The 19,300-nt window shown below is 55.4% G+C and overlaps 5 protein-coding genes and 1 long non-coding RNA gene across 9 annotated transcripts; 1 reads left to right on the top strand and 5 right to left on the bottom strand.

The window, feature by feature from the left end:
* LOC113443876 (lipocalin) lies at nucleotides 1-3,185 on the bottom strand. 3 transcript variants are annotated; one of them, XM_087914517.1, is made up of 8 exons: nucleotides 3,087-3,185; nucleotides 2,098-2,237; nucleotides 1,770-1,790; nucleotides 1,387-1,460; nucleotides 1,070-1,180; nucleotides 634-729; nucleotides 344-365; nucleotides 1-145 (listed from the first exon to the last, which is right to left on the bottom strand). In XM_087914517.1, exons 2-8 carry the CDS (start codon nucleotides 2,190-2,192, stop codon nucleotides 139-141), a joined length of 426 nt encoding a protein of 141 aa, XP_087770643.1. In that variant the 5' UTR covers nucleotides 2,193-2,237; nucleotides 3,087-3,185; the 3' UTR covers nucleotides 1-138. The 3 variants fall into 3 exon arrangements, with proteins under 3 accessions (XP_087770643.1, XP_087770642.1, XP_026568149.1); XM_087914516.1 differs by lacking the exon at nucleotides 3,087-3,185 and adding an exon at nucleotides 2,615-2,724; XM_026712364.2 differs by lacking the exons at nucleotides 1,770-1,790; nucleotides 3,087-3,185 and adding an exon at nucleotides 2,615-2,733.
* Nucleotides 3,186-3,503: 318 nt separating this feature from the next.
* On the bottom strand, nucleotides 3,504-6,045 carry LOC113454678 (lipocalin-like). Its single transcript, XM_087914521.1, has 7 exons — nucleotides 5,850-6,045; nucleotides 5,544-5,683; nucleotides 5,322-5,398; nucleotides 4,827-4,940; nucleotides 4,618-4,719; nucleotides 4,458-4,526; nucleotides 3,504-3,714 (listed from the first exon to the last, which is right to left on the bottom strand). Exons 1-6 carry the CDS (start codon nucleotides 5,940-5,942, stop codon nucleotides 4,510-4,512), a joined length of 543 nt encoding a protein of 180 aa, XP_087770647.1. The 5' UTR covers nucleotides 5,943-6,045; the 3' UTR covers nucleotides 3,504-3,714; nucleotides 4,458-4,509.
* On the top strand, nucleotides 5,125-5,363 carry LOC148124527 (uncharacterized). The gene is made up of 2 exons (XR_015739754.1): nucleotides 5,125-5,198; nucleotides 5,279-5,363. It is a non-coding gene; the product is annotated as an uncharacterized LOC148124527 (long non-coding RNA).
* A 1,104-nt stretch (nucleotides 6,046-7,149) lies between the features above and the next one.
* Nucleotides 7,150-10,338, bottom strand: LOC148124526 (lipocalin-like). The gene is made up of 7 exons (XM_087914518.1): nucleotides 9,991-10,338; nucleotides 9,687-9,826; nucleotides 9,466-9,542; nucleotides 8,972-9,085; nucleotides 8,763-8,864; nucleotides 8,603-8,671; nucleotides 7,150-7,360 (listed from the first exon to the last, which is right to left on the bottom strand). Exons 1-6 carry the CDS (start codon nucleotides 10,081-10,083, stop codon nucleotides 8,655-8,657), a joined length of 543 nt encoding a protein of 180 aa, XP_087770644.1. The 5' UTR covers nucleotides 10,084-10,338; the 3' UTR covers nucleotides 7,150-7,360; nucleotides 8,603-8,654.
* A 954-nt stretch (nucleotides 10,339-11,292) lies between these two features.
* LOC148124525 (lipocalin-like) lies at nucleotides 11,293-14,310 on the bottom strand. Its single transcript, XM_087914515.1, has 7 exons — nucleotides 14,149-14,310; nucleotides 13,825-13,964; nucleotides 13,602-13,678; nucleotides 13,113-13,226; nucleotides 12,904-13,005; nucleotides 12,744-12,812; nucleotides 11,293-11,503 (listed from the first exon to the last, which is right to left on the bottom strand). Exons 1-6 carry the CDS (start codon nucleotides 14,239-14,241, stop codon nucleotides 12,796-12,798), a joined length of 543 nt encoding a protein of 180 aa, XP_087770641.1. The 5' UTR covers nucleotides 14,242-14,310; the 3' UTR covers nucleotides 11,293-11,503; nucleotides 12,744-12,795.
* Nucleotides 14,311-15,841: 1,531 nt separating this feature from the next.
* C8G (complement C8 gamma chain) lies at nucleotides 15,842-18,742 on the bottom strand. Of its 2 annotated transcripts, XM_026725507.2 has the most exons (7): nucleotides 18,300-18,742; nucleotides 17,401-17,540; nucleotides 17,086-17,156; nucleotides 16,884-16,985; nucleotides 16,490-16,591; nucleotides 16,183-16,221; nucleotides 15,842-15,973 (listed from the first exon to the last, which is right to left on the bottom strand). In XM_026725507.2, exons 1-7 carry the CDS (start codon nucleotides 18,426-18,428, stop codon nucleotides 15,954-15,956), a joined length of 603 nt encoding a protein of 200 aa, XP_026581292.1. In that variant the 5' UTR covers nucleotides 18,429-18,742; the 3' UTR covers nucleotides 15,842-15,953. The 2 variants fall into 2 exon arrangements, with proteins under 2 accessions (XP_026581292.1, XP_026581293.1); XM_026725508.2 differs by lacking the exon at nucleotides 16,490-16,591 and having other exon boundaries at nucleotides 18,300-18,474.
* Between the last annotated feature and the right edge of the window lie 558 nt (nucleotides 18,743-19,300).

Below are 19,300 nucleotides of genomic sequence, written 5' to 3'. Positions count from 1 at the left end.
GAAGTTGTAATCTATTTATTCCACGGAAGGGAAAGGAAGGCAGGGAAGGAAAATGAGGAAGGGGAAAGTGGGAGACCAGCAATCATGGCTTCCGGGATGAAGTATCTTGGCGAAAGGAGGGTCTTTGGCTGGTTCTCTTCAGCCACTGGAAAATAAAGGAGCAGAAAGAGGGGTAATTTTACGGGGTGCGTAACCTCCCCGCTCGCCAATGGCGGTTTAGAGGCAGCTCTTCTCTTGCACCCAAACAGCTGGAGGGCAGCCCTCCCCCATGCCACCCTAATAAAGGCAGTTCCTCCTCCCCTCCCCGGCCCATTTCAACCCTTTGTAAAGTAACAACACTCACCTGATTTGCTGGAAACATTTATCTGCAATGCAGAGAAGGAGACTGGTTTAGTCTCAGGGGCTGGGAATGATTTAGGGACCACTAAGAGGCAGGAGGGCAGCAGCTCCTTCTCAGCCGGGGGGGGGGGGGAGAGTGTTGGGGGCCTGGGTGATGGGGTCCCCACCCTCCCTGTGAGGCTGGCAGTTCTCTTAGCTACAATTTCCTGCTGCTTCCACTCCCCGTCTGCCCTCTTCCGCCTCCTCTGGGGTTACCCATGGGCTCGACACCCACAAAAGGGTCACTCCGCTCACCGGACAAGGGTGGAACCACCAGTTCGCCCATGAGCCCCATCTTCTGGCAATAGGCCTTGAATTTGTCCAGGTTCTCCGTTCCTTTGGGGTCTTTGCCTGCGTGGGGAAAGGGGGACACAGGGAGGAGGGTTAGAGCTACTCACACGGGCATTGAACGTGACCTCCAAACTCCCTGATGGGAACTCATATGTGTGCGCACGCACACGCACAGACACAATTTAGGGACAGGGAAGATCTGAGTTCAAGGCTTGCTCGACACTCCTGCAGAAGGGAGCAAGGCTGAGGGGCAGGCAAAGCCGTTGAGAAGAGAGCAAGGGAGCCCCATGGTCGGAAGAAGCAACCGTCATTCCCCACACCCATCGTCCACAGCTGCTTTGGTTTGTGGCCCTGGGGTCCAGGAAGCGGGAGGGCCCTCCGCCTCTGCCCAATCACCCACTGTAAAACTGGAGACTCCTGCTGGGGGGCATCCCGTTCATCTTCCACTGGACGTAGACGATGGCGAAGTTGGCATTGCTGGCCAGCACCCGCAGGTCCTTCTTGCCCTTCTCTGCAGAGGGAGGGGGAGGCCCAGTCAGCGGGAGGCTCCCTCCAGGCCCTTCTCCCCGCACCCCGCCAACCCAACTTCCCACCCCACCACCCACACTCTCTGGAAAACCAAAGGGGGGGGCGCACTCTGCACCTGCTCAGAGTCACGCGCATCTCCTCTCACTTCTCTTTTCTAGAAAGGAAGCCCTGTTTGGTCTCCCTCCATACCGTCACTTGAGGTGAAGTGTCCGGGCTGCTCCGTCTTCACGTAAGTCCCTTTCATCCCTTCGCAATGTTCTCCCCTTGAAAGCAGCAAAGAGAAGTCGCGTGGGTGGGGGGTGGGTGGGTGCGGGGGTTGGAGTTTGGGCTGACAAAAGAGATGCCCCCACCTGGGGTGCGTGTGTGTGTGTGTGCGTGTGTGTGTGTGTGTGAGCGAGTAGGTTCCAGTTGCTCCCAGAGATTTAGTCCTGGGGCACCACTCCGGAATCCCGAAGGGAGCAGGACAGTGGCGGGATTCAAAATTTCTTACTAATGATTCTGTGGCCGTGGCTTGGTGTGTGTGGCAAGGGGAGGATAAGGCAAAATCCCTGTTCCCTCCCCACCCCGCTAACCTGCTCTCCAGCTCCGTTCTCCTGTGCAAGGCAACAAAAGAAGAGCCAGCCGATCAGCTGGAACTCAGTAGGCAGTGAAGAGATGGGGTTGGCGGGGTCAGTCAGAGGTGGCATTTGCCGGTTCTCCGAATTACTCAAAATTTCTGCAACCGGTTCTCGACAACCGGTCAGAACCGGCTGAATTCCACCTCTGGATCAGGAGGGAGTTTCCTGCACTTGGCTTAAATCCGGGCTGGGTGAACCTTTGCCGTCCCCTCCCCAGGGCAGTACTGTTGTGTGGGGGAGGAGAGGAAGATCACGGAAAGACCCAACCACAAAAGGTATTTACAATAGGTAGTATGTTTCGATTTCCAGGTTGCCATTTGGTAAGGCGACGATCCGGGCTGCCGGTGTCGTGATGATGTCCTTCAGGCTCTGAAGCATCGGGTCGGTGGAGGCGAGTGCCGGGACGTGCCACTTCCCTGCAAACTGCAAAGCCAACCCCCCACCCCCCGCCATGGTTAGACTGGCACACCTGCTCTCTCCCTCCCGCCCAGCCCTCACCCTCCCGGGGCATTGACCCTTTGCATTTTGACCCTGGAACAGCGGGTGCTTCTGCCCAACAGACCACAGTGAAGCTGTAAAACCTCAGGAAGCCCTGACATTTACGCTGCTGAGGTAGACTGCGCTGGACTATGGAAAGGCGGTTTGGCTGAGGACCGCAGAATATTTCGCGCAGGAGATCCGCAGCCAGGTGTGCGCACGAGGGCTGCGGTTTGGGAGGTGGGCTGGCCAGCTCTCGCCCACATCTGGAGCCCTGGAAGTGGCTCGGACGTGCCCCAGGCCTTCTTCCCCACAACCGGTACCCTTTTAAGGTCGAAATTTGGATCCACTTCCACGTCGGCCTGGACACCGAAGAGGCAGAACGCGGCGAGGCTGAGCAGGGTGGCCTCCATACTGGTCCTGACACTTCTCAGTTGCCGGAAAGGATGGCGTGCCCACTGGGGCACCCAAATTTATATCTCTCCCTGGCATTTGACAGGAAGTGGGGCTTATGCAACGCTTTGGGCCATGGGTGTCCGGTAACATGGTATTAAGGGATAAGAGGTGCTGCAGTCGACTCAGCCCAGGGAGGAGGAGGAGGAGGAGGAGGAAGCACACCCTGTAACCCAACCTCTTTTTTATCTAAATCCCCTCTAAATCCCCAGGATTGGAGAGGGCCTTCCTTCAATGCCAGGCCTCAAGAAAGAACAATGGTGCAACTATCACACATGAACACACCCTGGGAAAAAAAAAACCCATTCTGGCCCCCCAAACCTCACACACACACACACACACCTCCTTCTTGGGAAGATCAAGAAAAGGGCTGCAGAATTCTTTCCTCGGCAAAAGGCTACAGAAAACAGGGACACCGTGTCTCTCTCTCTCTCTTCTGTGTGTGTGTGTGTGTTTTGTGTGTGTGTGCGTGTTTGGTTGGGCTTTGAATGGAGAGTGTGCAGGGGAGAGCTTTGTCCGCCTGCTGACACATCACCAAAGCCAGAAAAGGCTGGCAAGGATTTCTCATCCTTTGATGAGAGGAGAGGAGGAACAGCAACAGTAAAGTTGCACGTTTGCATTTTTAGAGCAATTTTCAAAACGGTCCATGAAGAGATTTGGTGGAATTCTCAGACATTAAAACCTCCCTCAGGCCCCCCCAAAACCCCCCCCACCCTCGATCCCACTTCCCACGGAAAGGCAGCCGCAGCGACACTAGAGTATGTTGCATTTTCTTTTATTATTGCAGTTATTCTTCTTTCCAGGGCAGGAGGAAGGCTGCTCGCAGGCGGGAGGCAGGCGGGGGTGCCGGGCTGCGGGGGAAAGGAGGCCGCGGGGAGAATTCCAGCGCTGTGGGAGAAGGGGAGGGTAGAAAAGGGCCTTCCCGTCCCCTCCCTCCCTTGGAGGCAGGAGCCAGGAGCCGGCCGAGGCGCTGCAGGAAAAAAGGAGGAAGAGAAAGTTATTTCAAAAGTGTTTGGATACTTTCCCTTCTTTTTAAAGAAAGATAGTATCTGTTTAAATCAGTTTGGGTCCCCAACTTGGCAACTTTTAGGATTGGTGTACTTCCAACTCCCAGAATCCCTGAGCTGACGTGACTAGAGGAGGAGGAATTCTGGGAGTTGAAGTCCACAAGTGTTTAAAGTTCCCAAGTTTGGGGACTCCTGATATATATAAATAGATAGATAGATAGATAGATAGATAGATAGATAGATGATAGATAGATAGATAGATAGATAGATAGATAGATAGATAGATAGATAGATAGATAGATAGATGATAGATACATAGATAGAATAGATAGATAGATAGATAGATTGATTGATTGATTGATTGATTGATTGATAGATGATAGATACATAGATAGATGATAGATAGATAGATAGATACATAGATAGATAGACGATAGATAGATAGATAGATATAGATACATAGATGATAGATACAAACATATAAAAGCAGAGATGATAGATGATAGATAGATAGATAGATAGATAGATCGATAGATAGATAGATAGATAGATAGATAGATAGATAGATAGATAGATAGATAGATAGATACCATGTATTAAATATTCAAAAGAAACATTAAAATGTCAACTAATGTAAAGGGGGCAAAAAGAAGAGAAATAACAACAACAGCAACAACAAAGTTTAAAAAGTGACACAAAAATTTACCTTCTTGGATACTTCCTGGAGAGTGAAAGCCGGAGCAAAGAGCCTTGAGAATTCAGCCCATGCAGAGCTCTGATCAGAAGGAAGGCAGGAAAGGGGGTCAGAAAAGAGCCCTCCGCCACCAGCCCGATCCTGGCCAAGCCTGCCCGCCACACGTCCTCACCAGTCTGGGGCAGGATGAGGATGTCTTCCTGGGCAAGGCCGTGGCTCAAGGCCGTCTGGGTGAACTTCTCCAGCAGCTCCGGGCGCAGCTGCTTCTGCCTCCCTGGCACCAGAAAGCAGAGTGGGTGAGGGACCCTGGCACTGCCCCGCAGCTGCCTTCCCTGGCACAGCCCGCCTGCCGAAGGGCTGGGGAGAAGCCACTGCCCCTACCGTACAGGTTGACCATGGTGAAGGTGTCGGCCCCTTTGGTGATGGTGTCCCCCAGAAGCGCATACTCGTCGTAGTTGGTCTCCAGCACCCGGATGTTGTGTTTGCTTCCTGACCCTGGAAGGAGCGGAGGAGGGGAGAAGGCCGCTAGCCAGAGCCCATGGGGAGGAGGGAAAGGGTTGAGGAGCGGGGTTGGACTAAATGACCTACAAGGTCCCTTCCAACTGTGATTATCTCCTGCTCTTCTGGGCAGCCCAGCAGGCAAGAAGGGCTGGTCTAATAACGGGGCTCCCTTGTTATCCTTCTGCTCCTCCAGCCTTCTTCCCCCCTCCTGGGGGCAGGAGAATAAAGAGGGGAGGGCGGGAAATGCTAAAAGTTGGGGGGCGAGGGGGCCCGCGAGCCAGTTTCCTCCCGCTGGCAAACCAGACTGTTCCCAGAGAGAGCTGAGCAGGGAGAGGGCTGGGGTCTTCAGGGGGCGGGAGAGGGGCTGCCACATACAAGCGCTGGTGTAGTTGAAGCGGCCAGGGTCGTCTGTCCGGAGGAAAACTATCCGCTTTATCTCGCAACGGTCCTGCCTGGCAGTGGAGAGAGAGAGAGAGAGCGGTGAGAAGCAAGGAGGCAGCCTCACCGCTCTGGTCCCGAGTTCCACCACTATCCCCCTCCAGAAGAGCAGAGCCCTTCCCCTGTAACCAGCAGAGCCTGGCAGCCGAGCCCCCTTACTTGGGGTACGTGGAGGTGATGCTCAGGTGCCCCTCTTCCGTGGGCGTGACCACGGTGGTGCACATCTTCATGACCTGTTTGTTCTCTTTAAACCAGCGGGTGTTGGAGGCCAGGCCGATGCTGAACCAGGTGCCCGTGAACTTGGGAAAGGGGGAGAAGGGTTACACACACACGCACACACATGCACACACACACGCTGCCAAGGGACTCTGAGCCTTTCCACCCGCTGGCTCAGCTGCGGAGCCCACCGAGAGGTTGGTGCCCGGGTCAGGGGGCCGAAGGGGGCCACGTCGGCACCCCCCTTACCTGATCTAGCTGGAAGTCAGCCTGGACGGGCATTTCGGCCTTTGCCTGGAGCAGGCAAAGGAGAGCCAAAGCGGCAGAGAACTGCGCCCGCATGCCGAGAAACTGGGGTGTCCGGGCTTTACCCGGTGTGGCGTCTCTGCAAAGGCTCCCCCAGGAATGGTCAGCCAGAAACCACGTCGGACGGCTATATATATATACTGGCCAGCGCAGCAGCCGGTCAAGGGGCCACCTATGCTGGAGGCCGGCCTCTGTTTCCTCCCCTCCTTGGCCTTATGCAAGTGGAAAGCGGGGGCGGGGGTGGGGGAAGAGAAGGGGCAGCCCTTCTAGTGTTAGCCTGCAGGCCCACCAAGAAGACGCCCCCCTTTGCTGGAAGGTGGGGAGGGGGAGCCTGCCCCTCCCATCATCCAGGCTGTGTCAAAGTTGAACGGCCCCTCCCTCTCTGGCTCCAAGTGCAGGGCTGCCTCATTCAACCCAGCACAGAGGAGGACGGACGGAGCCTCCGGAAGGGCTGCCTGCCCACGGACACCCATGCCTTGGTAGCCCCTCACCACCCTGATGCCAAGCCCGCCTTTTGGGGGTGGGGGGAATTTTGCTGGTGGGCACTGCCTGTGTTTCGATCCTGCTTGGCAAGAAGTAGAGCGACAGCAGCAAGGCTGGGTCAGTTTGAAGGTCCATTCTGCGGTTCCCAGGCCACGAAAGCCGAAAACCCTTGCTGGGGGGGCGGCTTGTGTAAACACCATGTGCTGTGGGGGCTTCCTGGAGCTACAACAGCAAAAACAAGCCAGAGAACAGTCCAGGCAGCCTCGGGCAGTCGGAAGGACCTGCAGAAGCTGTTCACCCCACCCCCCCAAAAAAACACCATGGCTTAAAAAAGAGGGGAAGTTGTAATCTATTTATTCCACGGAAGGGAAAGGAAGGCAGGGAAGGAAAATGAGGAAGAGGAAGGTGGGAGACCAGCAATCATGGCTTCCAGGATGAAGCCTCTTGGCGAAAGGAGGGTCTTTGGCTGGTTCTCTTCAGCCACTGGAACATAAAGGAGCAGAAAGAGGGGTAACCACAAAACGGGGAAGGGGGTCTGTACCCCCAAATCCCCCTTCAACGCTTCCGAGTCATCCACACAACCATCCTTTCTCTTTCGAACAAGATACCGGATGGACTCGCAGCAGTGGGAAATTTTCAAAACGGTCCATGAAGAGATTTGGTGGAATTCTCAGACGTTAAAACCTCCCTCACGCCCCCCCAAAACCCCCCCACCCTCGATCCCACTTCCCACCGAAAGGCAGCCGCAGCGACACTAGAGTATGTTGCATTTTCTTTTATTATTGCGGTAATTCTTCTTTCCAGGGCGGGAGGAAGGCTGCTCGCAGGCGGGAGGCAGGCGGGGGTGCCGGGCTGCAGGGGAAAGGAGGCCGCGGGGAGAATTCCAGCGCTGCGGGAGAAGGGGAGGGTAGAAAAGGGCCTTCCCGTCCCCTCCCTCCCTTGGAGGCAGGAGCCAGGAGCCGGCCGAGGCGCTGCAGGAAAAAAGGAGGAAGAGAAAGTTATTTCAAAAGTGTTTGGATACTTTCCCTTCTTTTTAAAGAAAGACAGTATCTGTTTAAATCAGTTTGGGTCCCCAAACTTGGCAACTTTAGGATTGGTGGACTTCCAACTCCCAGAATCCCTGAGCTGACGTGACTAGAGGAGGAGGAATTCTGGGAGTTGAAGTCCACAAGTGTTTAAAGTTCCCAAGTTTGGGGACTCCTGATATAGATAGATAGATAGATAGATAGATAGATAGATAGATAGATAGATAGATAGATAGATAGACGACAGATGATAGATAGATAGATAGATAGATAGATAGATAGATAGATAGATGATAGGTAGGTAGGTAGGTAGATAAATAGATAGATAGATAGATAGATAGATAGATAGATAGATAGATAGATAGATAGATGTTGTGACTCCGAGACTTGAACCTGGTCAGTCAGCAGATGTAGGCTCGAGTGATGAAGAAGATCTGGCATTGAGATTCGAGCCTGCATTATTAAGTGACTTAGAGGGGAGTCAGGAAGAGGGGGAGGAGTTGGCTCTGAGAGATGAGCCTGCTTTACTGGAGGTTTCAGAGTCCTCTCTCTCCCCTGAATCTCCCCCCCCCCTCCGATTACACCTCAGCTGTTAACAGATAATCAGGGGAACGTGCCAGAGGTTTCGAGTGATGATGACACGGACGGATGTTGGCTTGATGCTAGGACTAGAAGAAGATTGAAACGTCAATCTCAATTTGAAAAGAAGCGTCAAGCCAGTGATTAATTAGTGAGACTGACACGCCCCATCGGGGATATAAAGGAGAGCACTAGCTCGTAATCTTTGTTGGAAGCAAAGTGTATTTTGGTGTGAAAGAATTGCGTATGGCTGCCGTCGTGATTTATGGACAGTTCAGACTTGCCAGGTGGATTCCAGGAAGACTGCCAAGGACTGTGAAAACAGAAGCAGTTAACTCTTTGGGGTCTGGTTTTGTTTGCTTGGATATTTGAACTTTGGATTCTCACCTGTGGATACAGGTGAGACAGAATAGATAGATGATAGATAGATAGATAGATAGATAGATAGATAGATAGATAGATAGATAGATAGATAGATAGATAGATATAGATAGATACCATGTATTAAATATTCAAAAGAAACATTAAAATGTCAACTAATGTAAAGGGGGCAAAGAAGAGAAGTAACAACAGCAACAACAAAGTTTAAAAAGTGACACAAAAATTTACCTTCTTGGATACTTCCTGGAGAGTGAAAGCCGGAGCAAAGAGCCTAGAGAATTCAGCCCATGCAGAGCTCTGATCAGAAGGAAGGCAGGAAAGGGGGTCAGAAAAGAGCCCTCCGCCACCAGCCCGATCCTGGCCAAGCCTGCCCGCCACACGTCCTCACCAGTCTGGGGCAGGATGAGGATGTCTTCCTGGGCAAGGCCGTGGCTCAAGGCCGTCTGGGTGAACTTCTCCAGCAGCTCCGGGCGCAGCTGCTTCTGCCTCCCTGGCACCAGAAAGCAGAGTGGGTGAGGGACCCTGGCACTGCCCCGCAGCTGCCTTCCCTGGCACAGCCCGCCTGCCGAAGGGCTGGGGAGAAGCCGCTGCCCCTACCGTACAGGGTGACCATGGTGAAGGTGTCGGCCCCTTTGGTGATGATGTTCCCCAGAAGCGCATACTCGTCGTAGTTGGTTTCCAGCACCCGGAGGTTGTGTTTGGTTCCTGATGCTGGAAGGAGCGGAGGAGGGGAGAAGGCCACTAGCCAGAGCCCATGGGGAGGAGGGAAAGGGTTGAGGAGGGGGGTTGGACTAAATGACCTACAAGGTCCCTTCCAACTCTGATTATCTCCTGCTCTTCCCGGCAGCCCAGCAGGCAAGAAGGCTTGTCTAATAACGGGGCTCTCTTGTTATCCTTCTGCTCCTCCAGCCTTCTTCCCCCCTCCTGGGGGCAGGAGAGTAAAGAGGGGAGGGCGGGAAATGCTAAAAGTTGGGGGGCGAGGGGGCCCGCGAGCCAGTTTCCTCCCGCTGGCAAACCAGACTGTTCCCAGAGAGAGCTGAGCAGGGAGAGGGCTGGGGTCTTCAGGGGGCGGGAGAGAGGCTGCCACATACAAGCGCTGGTGTAGTTGAAGCGGCCAGGGTCGTCTGTCCGGAGGAAAACTATCCGCTTTATCTCGCAACGGTCCTGCCTGGCAGTGGAGAGAGAGAGAGAGAGCGGTGAGAAGCAAGGAGGCAGCCTCACCGCTCTGGTCCCGAGTTCCACCACTATCCCCCTCCAGAAGAGCAGAGCCCTTCCCCTGTAACCAGCAGAGCCTGGCAGCCGAGCCCCTTACTTGGGGTACGTGGAGGTGATGCTCAGGTGCCCCTCTTCCGTGGGCGTGACCACGGTGGTGCACATCTTCATGACCTGTTTGTTCTCTTTAAACCAGCGGGTGTTGGAGGCCAGGCCGATGCTGAACCAGGTGCCCGTGAACTTGGGAAAGGGGGAGAAGGGTTACACACACACGCACACACATGCACACACACACGCTGCCAAGGGACTCTGAGCCTTTCCACCCGCTGGCTCAGCTGCGGAGCCCACCGAGAGGTTGGTGCCCGGGTCAGGGGGCCGAAGGGGCCACGTCGGCACCCCCTTACCTGATCTAGCTGGAAGTCAGCCTGGACGGGCATTTCGGCCTTTGCCTGGAGCAGGCAAAGGAGAGCCAAAGCGGCAGAGAACTGCGCCCGCATGCCGAGAAACTGGGGTGTCCGGGCTTTACCCGGTGTGGCGTCTCTGCAAAGGCTCCCCCAGGAATGGTCAGCCAGAAACCACGTCGGACGGCTATATATATATACTGGCCAGCGCAGCAGCCGGTCAAGGGGCCACCTATGCTGGAGGCCGGCCTCTGTTTCCTCCTCCTCCTGGCCTTATGCAAGCGGAAAGCGGGGGCGGGGTGGGGGAAGAGAAGGGCAGCCCTTCTAGTGTTAGCCTGCAGGCCCACCAAGAAGACGCCCCCCCTTGCTGGAAGGTGGGGAGGGGGAGCCTGCCCCTCCCATCATCCAGGCTGTGTCAAAGTTGAACGGCCCCTCCCTCTCTGGCTCCAAGTGCAGGGCTGCCTCATTCAACCCAGCACAGAGGAGGACGGACGGAGCCTCCGGAAGGGCTGCCTGCCCACGGACACCCACGCCTTGGTAGCCCCTCACCACCCTGATGCCAAGCCCACCTTTTGGGGGTGGGGGGAATTTTGCTGGTGGGCACTGCCTGTGTTTCGATCCTGCTTGGCAAGAAGTAGAGCGACAGCAGCAAGGCTGGGTCAGTTTGAAGGTCCATTCTGCGGTTCCCAGGCCACGAAAGCCGAAAACCCTTGCTGGGGGGGGGGCTTGTGTAAACACCATGTGCTGTGGGGGCTTCCTGGAGCTACAACAGCAAAAACAAGCCAGAGAACAGTCCAGGCAGCCTCGGGCAGTCGGAAGGACCTGCAGAAGCTGTTCACCCCACCCCCCCAAAAAAACACCATGGCTTAAAAAAGAGGGGAAGTTGTAATCTATTTATTCCACGGAAGGGAAAGGAAGGCAGGGAAGGAAAATGAGGAAGAGGAAGGTGGGAGACCAGCAATCATGGCTTCCAGGATGAAGCCTCTTGGCGAAAGGAGGGTCTTTGGCTGGTTCTCTTCAGCCACTGGAACATAAAGGAGCAGAAAGAGGGGTAACCACAAAACGGGGAAGGGGGTCTGTACCCCCAAATCCCCCTTCAACGCTTCCGAGTCATCCACACAACCATCCTTTCTCTTTCGAACAAGATACCGGATGGACTCGCAGCAGTGGGAAATTTTCAAAATGGTCCATGAAGAGATTTGGTGGAATTCTCAGACGTTAAAACCTCCCTCAGCCCCCCCACCCCCAAACCCCCCCACCCTCGATCCCACTTCCCACCGAAAGGCAGCCGCAGCGACACTAGAGTATGTTGCATTTTCTTTTATTATTGCGGTAATTCTTCTTTCCAGGGCGGGAGGAAGGCTGCTCGCAGGCGGGAGGCAGGCGGGGGTGCCGGGCTGCAGGGGAAAGGAGGCCGCGGGGAGAATTCCAGCGCTGCGGGAGAAGGGGAGGGTAGAAAAGGGCCTTCCCGTCCCCTCCCTCCCTTGGAGGCAGGAGCCAGGAGCCGGCCGAGGCGCTGCAGGAAAAAAGGAGGAAGAGAAAGTTATTTCAAAAGTGTTTGGATACTTTCCCTTCTTTTTAAAGAAAGACAGTATCTGTTTAAATCAGTTTGGGTCCCCAAACTTGGCAACTTTTAGGATTGGTGGACTTCCAACTCCCAGAATCCCTGAGCTGACGTGACTAGAGGAGGAGGAATTCTGGGAGTTGAAGTCCACAAGTGTTTAAAGTTCCCAAGTTTGGGGACTCCTGATATAGATAGATAGATAGATAGATAGATAGATAGATAGATAGATAGATAGATAGACGACAGATGATAGATAGATAGATAGATAGATAGATAGATAGATAGATAGATAGATAGATGATAGGTAGGTAGGTAGGTAGATAAATAGATAGATAGATAGATAGATAGATAGATAGATAGATAGATAGATGTTGTGACTCCGAGACTTGAACCTGGTCAGTCAGCAGATGTAGGCTCGAGTGATGAAGAAGAACTGGCATTGAGATTCGAGCCTGCATTATTAAGTGACTTAGAGGGGAGTCAGGAAGAGGGGGAGGAGTTGGCTCTGAGAGATGAGCCTGCTTTACTGGAGGTTTCAGAGTCCTCTCTCTCCCCTGAATCTCCCCCCCCCCTCCGATTACACCTCAGCTGTTAACAGATAATCAGGGGAACGTGCCAGAGGTTTCGAGTGATGATGACACGGACGGATGTTGGCTTGATGCTAGGACTAGAAGAAGATTGAAACGTCAATCTCAATTTGAAAAGAAGCGTCAAGCCAGTGATTAATTAGTGAGACTGACACGCCCCATCGGGGGATATAAAGGAGAGCACTAGCTCGTAATCTTTGTTGGAAGCAAAGTGTATTTTGGTGTGAAAGAATTGCGTATGGCTGCCGTCGTGATTTATGGACAGTTCAGACTTGCCAGGTGGATTCCAGGAAGACTGCCAAGGACTGTGAAAACAGAAGCAGTTAACTCTTTGGGGTCTGGTTTTGTTTGCTTGGATATTTGAACTTTGGATTCTCACCTGTGGATACAGGTGAGACAGAATAGATAGATGATAGATAGATAGATAGATAGATAGATAGATAGATAGATAGATAGATAGATAGATAGATAGATAGATAGATATAGATAGATACCATGTATTAAATATTCAAAAGAAACATTAAAATGTCAACTAATGTAAAGGGGGCAAAGAAGAGAAGTAACAACAGCAACAACAAAGTTTAAAAAGTGACACAAAAATTTACCTTCTTGGATACTTCCTGGAGAGTGAAAGCCGGAGCAAAGAGCCTTGAGAATTCAGCCCATGCAGAGCTCTGATCAGAAGGAAGGCAGGAAAGGGGGTCAGAAAAGAGCCCTCCGCCACCAGCCCGATCCTGGCCAAGCCTGCCCGCCACACGTCCTCACCAGTCTGGGGCAGGATGAGGATGTCTTCCTGGGCAAGGCCGTGGCTCAAGGCCGTCTGGGTGAACTTCTCCAGCAGCTCCGGGCGCAGCTGCTTCTGCCTCCCTGGCACCAGAAAGCAGAGTGGGTGAGGGACCCTGGCACTGCCCCGCAGCTGCCTTCCCTGGCACAGCCCGCCTGCCGAAGGGCTGGGGAGAAGCCGCTGCCCCTACCGTACAGGGTGACCATGGTGAAGGTGTCGGCCCCTTTGGTGATGATGTTCCCCAGAAGCGCATACTCGTCGTAGTTGGTTTCCAGCACCCGGAGGTTGTGTTTGGTTCCTGATGCTGGAAGGAGCGGAGGAGGGGAGGAGGCCGCTAGCCAGAGCCCATGGGGAGGAGGGAAAGGGTTGAGGAGGGGGGTTGGACTAAATGACCTACAAGGTCCCTTCCAACTCTGATGATCTCCTGCTCTTCTGGGCAGCCCAGCAGGCAAGAAGGCTGGTCTAATAACGGGGCTCCCTTGTTATCCTTCTGCTCCTCCAGCCTTCTTCCCCCCTCCTGGGGGAAGGAGAGTAAAGAGGGGAGGGCGGGAAATGCTGAAAGTTGGGCGAGGGGGCCTGCAAGCCAGTTTCCTCCCGCTGGCAAACCAGACTGTTCCCAGAGAGGTGAGCAGGGAGAGGGCTGGGGTCTTCAGGGGTCGGGAGAGGGGCTGCCACATACAAGCCTTGGTGCGGCTGAAGCGGCCCGGTTCGTCTGTCAGGAGGTAATCTAACCACCACATCGCGCAACGGTCCTGCCTGGCATTGGAGAGAGAGAGATGGCAGTTAGAAGCAAGGAGGCAGCCTCACCGCTCTGGCCCCGAATCCCACCACCATCTCCCTCCAGAAGAGCAGCGCCCTTCCCAACCCCCCACCAGCAGAGCCTGGCAGCTAAGCCCCCTTACTCGGGGCAGGTGGAGGTGATGTCCAGGTACCGGTCTTCCGTGGGCATGACCCAAGTCTTGCACATCTTCATGACCTGTTTTTCCTCTTTAAACCAGCGGGTGTCGGAGGCCAGGCCGATGGTGAACCAGGTACCTGTGAACTTGGGAAAGGGGGAGAAGGGTTAGACAAGGAACACACAAACACACAAGCACAAGCACACAGACACACACACGCTGCCAAGGGACTCTGAGCCTTTCCACCCGCTGGCTCAGCTGCGGAGCCCACTGAGAGGTTGGTGCCCGGGTCAGGGGGCCGAAGGGCGCCCACGTCGGCACCCCCCTTACCTGATCTAGCTGGAAGTCAGCCTGGACGGGCATTTCGGCCTTTGCCTGGAGCAGGCAAAGGAGAGCCAAAGCGGCAGAGAACTGCGCCCGCATGCCGAGAAACTGGGGTGCCCGGGCTTTACCCGGCGTGGCGTCTCTGCGAAGGCTCCCCCAGGAATGGTCAGCCAGGAACCACATCCGACGGCTATATATATATTTACCGGCCAGCGCAGCAGCCGGTCAAGGGGCCACCTATGCTGGAGGCCGGCCTCTGCTTCCTTCCCCCCCTCCCGCCTCTTCCGGGCAAAATTATGCAAGCGGAAAGCGGGGGCGGGGGTGGGGGAGAAGGGGCAGCTCTTCTAGTGTCAGCCTGCAGGCCCACCAAGGAGACCCCCCCCCTGCCCCTCCCACCATCCGGGCTGTGTCAAAGTTGGACGGCCCCTCCCTCTCTGGCTCAAAGTGCAGGGCTGCCTCATTCAACCCAGCCCAGAGGAGGACGGACGGAGCCCCCCGGAAGGGCTGCCTGCCCACGGGCACCCAGGCCTTGGTAGCCCCTCACCCTGATGCCGAGCCCGCCTTTTGGGGGGGGGAGAAGGGGGGGCATTTTGCTGGTGGGCACTGCCTGTGTTTCGATCCCGCTTGGCAAGAAGTAGAGCGACAGCAGCAAGGCTGGGTCAGTTTGAAGGTCCATTCTGCGGTTCCCAGGCCACGAAAGCCGAAAACCCTTGCGCGGAGGGGGCTGCCACATTGGCCGTGGAGCAGGGGAGGATCTGGAGTCTTTCATGGAAGGGGCCGGACGGCTCCCAGCCCTCACTCAGCTCCCTAGTGATGTCCGAAAAGAGCGCCAAAGGGCAGACTGGCCGCAGAGTCTGTTCTCAGGCCCGGCTGGATGGGACAGCTGAGCTCAGTGGGGTGGCCAAAACGGCTGGAGATGAGCAGAGGCCGTGCTTGGGAAGGGAGGCAGGGAACAGGCACCCTAGTGGGGACTGATCCAGGCTGAACAAGTACCAGGCGGTGGCTGACCCTCCCTCAACGCAGCTCAGCCTGGCCAAAGGAAGGCCGGGCCATTGGCCACGCTCCAGCCCCTGCCCTTCCAGAAGGGGTCAGCCAGCGAGAGAGGACCATTGCCTTCGACGGACGGTGCCACCCGCTTTGGAGCCAGAGAGAGCCTTCCAGAACCAGGCTGGGGAGGGTGTGTGTGTGGGGGGACTTGGGTAAACACCATGCGCCGTGGGGGCTAGAACAGCAAAACAAGCCAGAGAACAGTCCAGGCAGGGGGCAGCCAGTGCTTTCCAGAACTGCTTTCTCAGCAAAAGCCAAAGAGACCGGCTCAGCCAGGAAGGCAGTGGGTGGGGCGCAGGGGCTCTGTGAGAAAACAGCGCTCAGGGGCTCCTGGGAGGGAGGGGGAACCTTTGGAGGGGGGCATCAGGCAGGAGAGGCACTGATCCCCCCCCCCCTTTGCCAAAGAGCCCAGAGTTGGTTCCACCACGTACAGCCCAGCTCCCTTCCTGCCCCGTCCTCCCCGCCGGCCGTCCAGAAGGCTCTTAACACGGGGAGGGTTGAGGCAGCCATAAGGACTCAGGGGGTGAGTAGGGAGGGGGACTCATTACAGGCCCAGCTCTACCTTTCAGCCAAGCCGCTCGACCCTGCTTTTAGCTAACATTCCCCCTACCGTTTCTTTTTGCCCCCACCCCAAACGTCAATCATGTCAAACTGGGTTTTCTCATTTTATTTTCACGGGAACAAATGGAAGGGAAAACTTGGGCGATTTCAGCCCTCCTTTGTTGTCCACAGAGGCTGTTGGAGGGATCGCGCGTTGATTCCTTCTATCCTGTGAATTTCGTTTCTGGAAAAGCAGGAAGAGACAATACAGGTGTGTGTGTGTGTGTGTGGTGGTTTCGGAGGATCCACCCCTGAAAGGCCACTGCTTATACCCTCCTGGAGACACCCCCCCCATAAGCCCCCACTGCCCAGGGCAGGGCTTTGTACTGGTTGCCCATCGGCCAGTGGAGGAAGCCAAGCCAGGCCAAGGAGACGTTGAAGCCGCCAACTCACCGTCAAGGATGTGGAATTGGTCGGCCGAGCTGCAAAACCCTGCAAAAAACAACAAAAAAAGAACCCGGATGGAAAGAAAAAGCCAGATTAAATAATTCTGGTGTGTTCGTCCTCCCCTGCCAAGTCTCAGCCCAACCCCGGCTTCCTCCGGGCCCCGCCCTGCCCCTCCCACGAAGTGGCTTTCGAAGGCCTGCAACCGACGCTTTGCGACCAGGGCAAGGGGGCTGTCGCCGTCCAGGAGCTGCCTGGCTCTTGCATGGCCCGGGGAAGTGCAAATCTCACCCACACCCCCCCAGCAGCTGCGCACCGTAGACGGGGTAATAAAAGATGAGGTCGTCGCTGAAGCCCAGGGCTGTCATGGCAGCTTCGAACTTCTTCAGGATGCTATTTTCCACTTGTGCTGTCCGTCCTTCCGGGGAGTCCATGAAAGAGAGGGACATTAGGGGACCCCCCCAAGCGTCGCCCTCTCCTCCAGAGCTCGGCTGGTCAGGTTTCCCTACAGGAAAGGGTGGCTCCGGGACGCCTTGAGGAGCGAAGACCCCTCCTCAGGGTTTGACCAGCCTGGAAGGGAGGAGGCCATCCCAGAGGGGCGGCAAGGTAGCCCCCTTGTAACACAACACCCAGCGGGACCCCTCAGCCCCTCCCCAGTCCCCGGGGGTCAGAAAAGCCCACCGACCGAAGGCTACGGCTTTCATTCCCACCGTAAAGCTTGGCTGAGATCTTGCGGTTCTTTTGGAAGTAGAGGATGGCGTGGCTGCTATAGTCCGTCTCTCCCACCACCACGTCCACAGGGGCAGCGCGGCCTGGAGGGTGGGGGCGGGGAGAACCACGGAGAGATGAAGGGACCGTTTGTCCCTGCAAGGGCCAGAGGGCAGCTGGCTCTTCTCCACTCCGGCCTCTCACCTTTCAGGAGGAAGCGGCCCGGGGCCTTGCCAGCAAAATAGTTCTGCTTGATGTTCCAGCAAATCCCCTCCCTGCAGAGACGAAGGCGGCGTCAGCCCTCTGAGGCTGGACAGACAGATGGACAAAAGGACTGTATCCGCCCCAAAATGACCCACGTCGTCGGGACCGTTGCAGACAGATTCCTGCAAGCCTTAATTGGTCCCTCCCCTCCTTCCTGACTGTGAACTAGCGAGGGACCTCTTGGAAATGTAGTCAGGCTGAGCCCCACCCCAGATGCCCCGTCCTGAGTGCAGGCAGGGTCCCCAAAAGACTCACAGAGGCCGGAAGGTGCTAAAGTGCAGCGAGTCCCTGTCCCTCACCGACACAACCACGTTGGTGGCCTCCACCTGGTAGCCGTTTTCACGCAGGTAAAGGCAATCAGAGGCCACTCCCACCAGGAACCACTTCCCTGCAAACTAGAAAAGGGGGGAGATGTCCATCTTGTCTTTCCCCCCGCTAACCCCCTCAGTGGATTAGAGGCTGCGTGGCTGGGTTTCCTTGCACTGTTACTGCGACTCCCCCCACACCGCCAGCCTCAGCCCCAAACCACACTTAAAACGTGGCACGCTTGCCAAAATTAAGCCTAAGAGACCAGTTCAGGGAGTCATATTCTTAAAATGCCATAGGCGCCGGCCATTTTAAAATAAACCCCGTTACTCTTTTATTTGCCAAAACAAGATGGCGTATAGACTCCTCTGAGGTGAACAGAGCTCGAAAAAAGCTTGTAACGCTTTTATTTCAGATTTGATCGTAACGAAAGCTGGAGAGGAAGAGAAGAAGCGTATTATATCAGCTCTTCTGCCCGGAGAGACCTCCCTCTTATCAGGGGAGCCACCTTCCTTGCACTGGGGCCGTTTTTGTCAGGAGTTGGCAGGGAGAGTGGAACTGAGCCAACGGAACTGATAAGGAACCGCCTAACAAGCGTGCAGCTTAGGGTGTCTGCTAGATTCCCGGAAAGGCCTTTGTGGGTGGGAGTAGGAGGACAGGCCCTTCCGAAAGGCAGCTGAGCCACGGAGGTGAAACTGAAGGCTTGTGGGCAGCCAGGAGAGAGGAGAGCTGCCCCCCAAGACGGAGTCCGCTACCTCTTTGCCATCTCAGAGCAAGTGGGGAGGAAGCTCAGGGCTTGGCACCCACCAAATGAAACCCCCCCTCCCTCTCCTCCTCCCCCTGCTCACCCGGGTGGGATCAAACCCTTCCTGGGCGCTGATCTTGTCGATGGGGCTCTGGGAAGGTTTGGGCCGCCGGGCCCAGGAGGGCGAAGCCAGCAAAAGCCCAGCCAGGAGGAAGACAGCGATGGCAGCCATGGTGGGACGGCAATGACCGGCGACGCTCGGGGCGCCCTTGGGTACAGGCGGGCGGGCAGGCAGGCTCCCAGTTAGACATTAATCAGGCTTCCCAGAAAAAGGCCCCTGGGGAGGTGCCTCCTGTTGCTGCTGCTATCGCATCAGAGCCCCAGAGCCAAGGACAGTGCTGTATTCACAAAGGGACAGGCTGCGGGCTCCAACCTGCCCTGGGATTTGCAAGGCAGCCTCCCAGAGAAGCCGTAAGCTCCCTCTGGATGCTTGCAAAGGCCTTCTTCTCCTTAGACCATTCAGCCAGTTCTGAACCAGTTCTGGAGAACCAGCAGCGGAAATGTTGAGTAGTTCAGAGAACCGGCCAATCCCACCTCTGACTGGCCCCGCCAACCCCATCCCTTCTCCGCCTTCCATCGAGTCCCAGCTGATGGGCTGGGTCTACTTTGGTTGCCCTGCACAGGAGAACGGAGCTGAAAAGCAGGTCAGTGGGGTGGGGAGGGAAGCGGGATTTTGCAGTATATCCTCCCCCTGCCATGACCACCAAGCCACGCCCACCAAGAACCACCCACAGAACCGGTAGTTAAAAAATTTGAATCCCACCACTGACTTAGACCCTAGAACAATAAGGTTGAAAGAGGCCGTGCCCAAGACAAGGAGTCCTTACAGCATTACAGACAAATCGCTGCCCAATCTCTTCTTTAAAAACCTCCATTGATATTATTCTGTATCTTTGTTATTATAAAAGCCTTAGGAATAATATTAATAGTTAAACGGGAGGCCCGGAAGCTGCACGGCAGGCGGAGAAGAGGAAATTGGCTTCAAAAGTTTTTTTTGATTTCAGCACTAACGCTAAGGGACAGAAAAGAGTGCCCTCGTGTGGT

This window comes from Pseudonaja textilis, chromosome 17 (genome assembly GCF_049901715.1).
Source record: "Pseudonaja textilis isolate UNSWEBS1 chromosome 17, rPseTex1.2, whole genome shotgun sequence".
NCBI lineage: Eukaryota > Metazoa > Chordata > Lepidosauria > Squamata > Elapidae > Pseudonaja > Pseudonaja textilis.
Note: the sequence above shows the minus strand (reverse complement) of the source record. Positions and strands in the feature narration are given on the sequence as shown.

Excerpts from the sequence above, each read along its gene's own strand:
- LOC113443876 (XM_087914516.1), bottom strand. The coding sequence starts at position 2,704 with ATGGAGGCCACCCTGCTCAGCCTCGCCGCGTTCTGCCTCTTCGGTGTC. Across the intron at positions 1,791-2,097 it reads ATCGAAACATACTACCTATT|GAGAACGGAGCTGGAGAGCA; the intron begins GTAAATACCTTT and ends TGCCTTGCACAG. Across the intron at positions 1,181-1,386 it reads ACACTTCACCTCAAGTGACG|AGAAGGGCAAGAAGGACCTG; the intron begins GTATGGAGGGAG and ends CTCCCTCTGCAG.
- LOC113454678 (XM_087914521.1), bottom strand. The coding sequence starts at position 5,942 with ATGCGGGCGCAGTTCTCTGCCGCTTTGGCTCTCCTTTGCCTGCTCCAG. Across the intron at positions 4,941-5,321 it reads CTTCAACTACACCAGCGCTT|GGTCAGGAAGCAAACACAAC; the intron begins GTATGTGGCAGC and ends CGCTCCTTCCAG. Across the intron at positions 4,720-4,826 it reads CACCATGGTCAACCTGTACG|GGAGGCAGAAGCAGCTGCGC; the intron begins GTAGGGGCAGTG and ends TTCTGGTGCCAG.
- LOC148124526 (XM_087914518.1), bottom strand. The coding sequence starts at position 10,083 with ATGCGGGCGCAGTTCTCTGCCGCTTTGGCTCTCCTTTGCCTGCTCCAG. Across the intron at positions 9,543-9,686 it reads ATCACCTCCACGTACCCCAA|GCAGGACCGTTGCGAGATAA; the intron begins GTAAGGGGCTCG and ends CTCCACTGCCAG. Across the intron at positions 9,086-9,465 it reads CTTCAACTACACCAGCGCTT|CATCAGGAACCAAACACAAC; the intron begins GTATGTGGCAGC and ends CGCTCCTTCCAG.
- C8G (XM_026725507.2), bottom strand. The coding sequence starts at position 18,428 with ATGGCTGCCATCGCTGTCTTCCTCCTGGCTGGGCTTTTGCTGGCTTCG. Across the intron at positions 16,592-16,883 it reads GATCTCAGCCAAGCTTTACG|GACGGACAGCACAAGTGGAA; the intron begins GTGGGAATGAAA and ends ACTCCCCGGAAG. Across the intron at positions 15,974-16,182 it reads CCAATTCCACATCCTTGACG|AAACGAAATTCACAGGATAG; the intron begins GTGAGTTGGCGG and ends CTGCTTTTCCAG.
- LOC148124525 (XM_087914515.1), bottom strand. The coding sequence starts at position 14,241 with ATGCGGGCGCAGTTCTCTGCCGCTTTGGCTCTCCTTTGCCTGCTCCAG. Across the intron at positions 13,965-14,148 it reads CTGACTTCCAGCTAGATCAG|TTCACAGGTACCTGGTTCAC; the intron begins GTAAGGGGGGTG and ends CCCTTTCCCAAG. Across the intron at positions 13,227-13,601 it reads CTTCAGCCGCACCAAGGCTT|CATCAGGAACCAAACACAAC; the intron begins GTATGTGGCAGC and ends CGCTCCTTCCAG.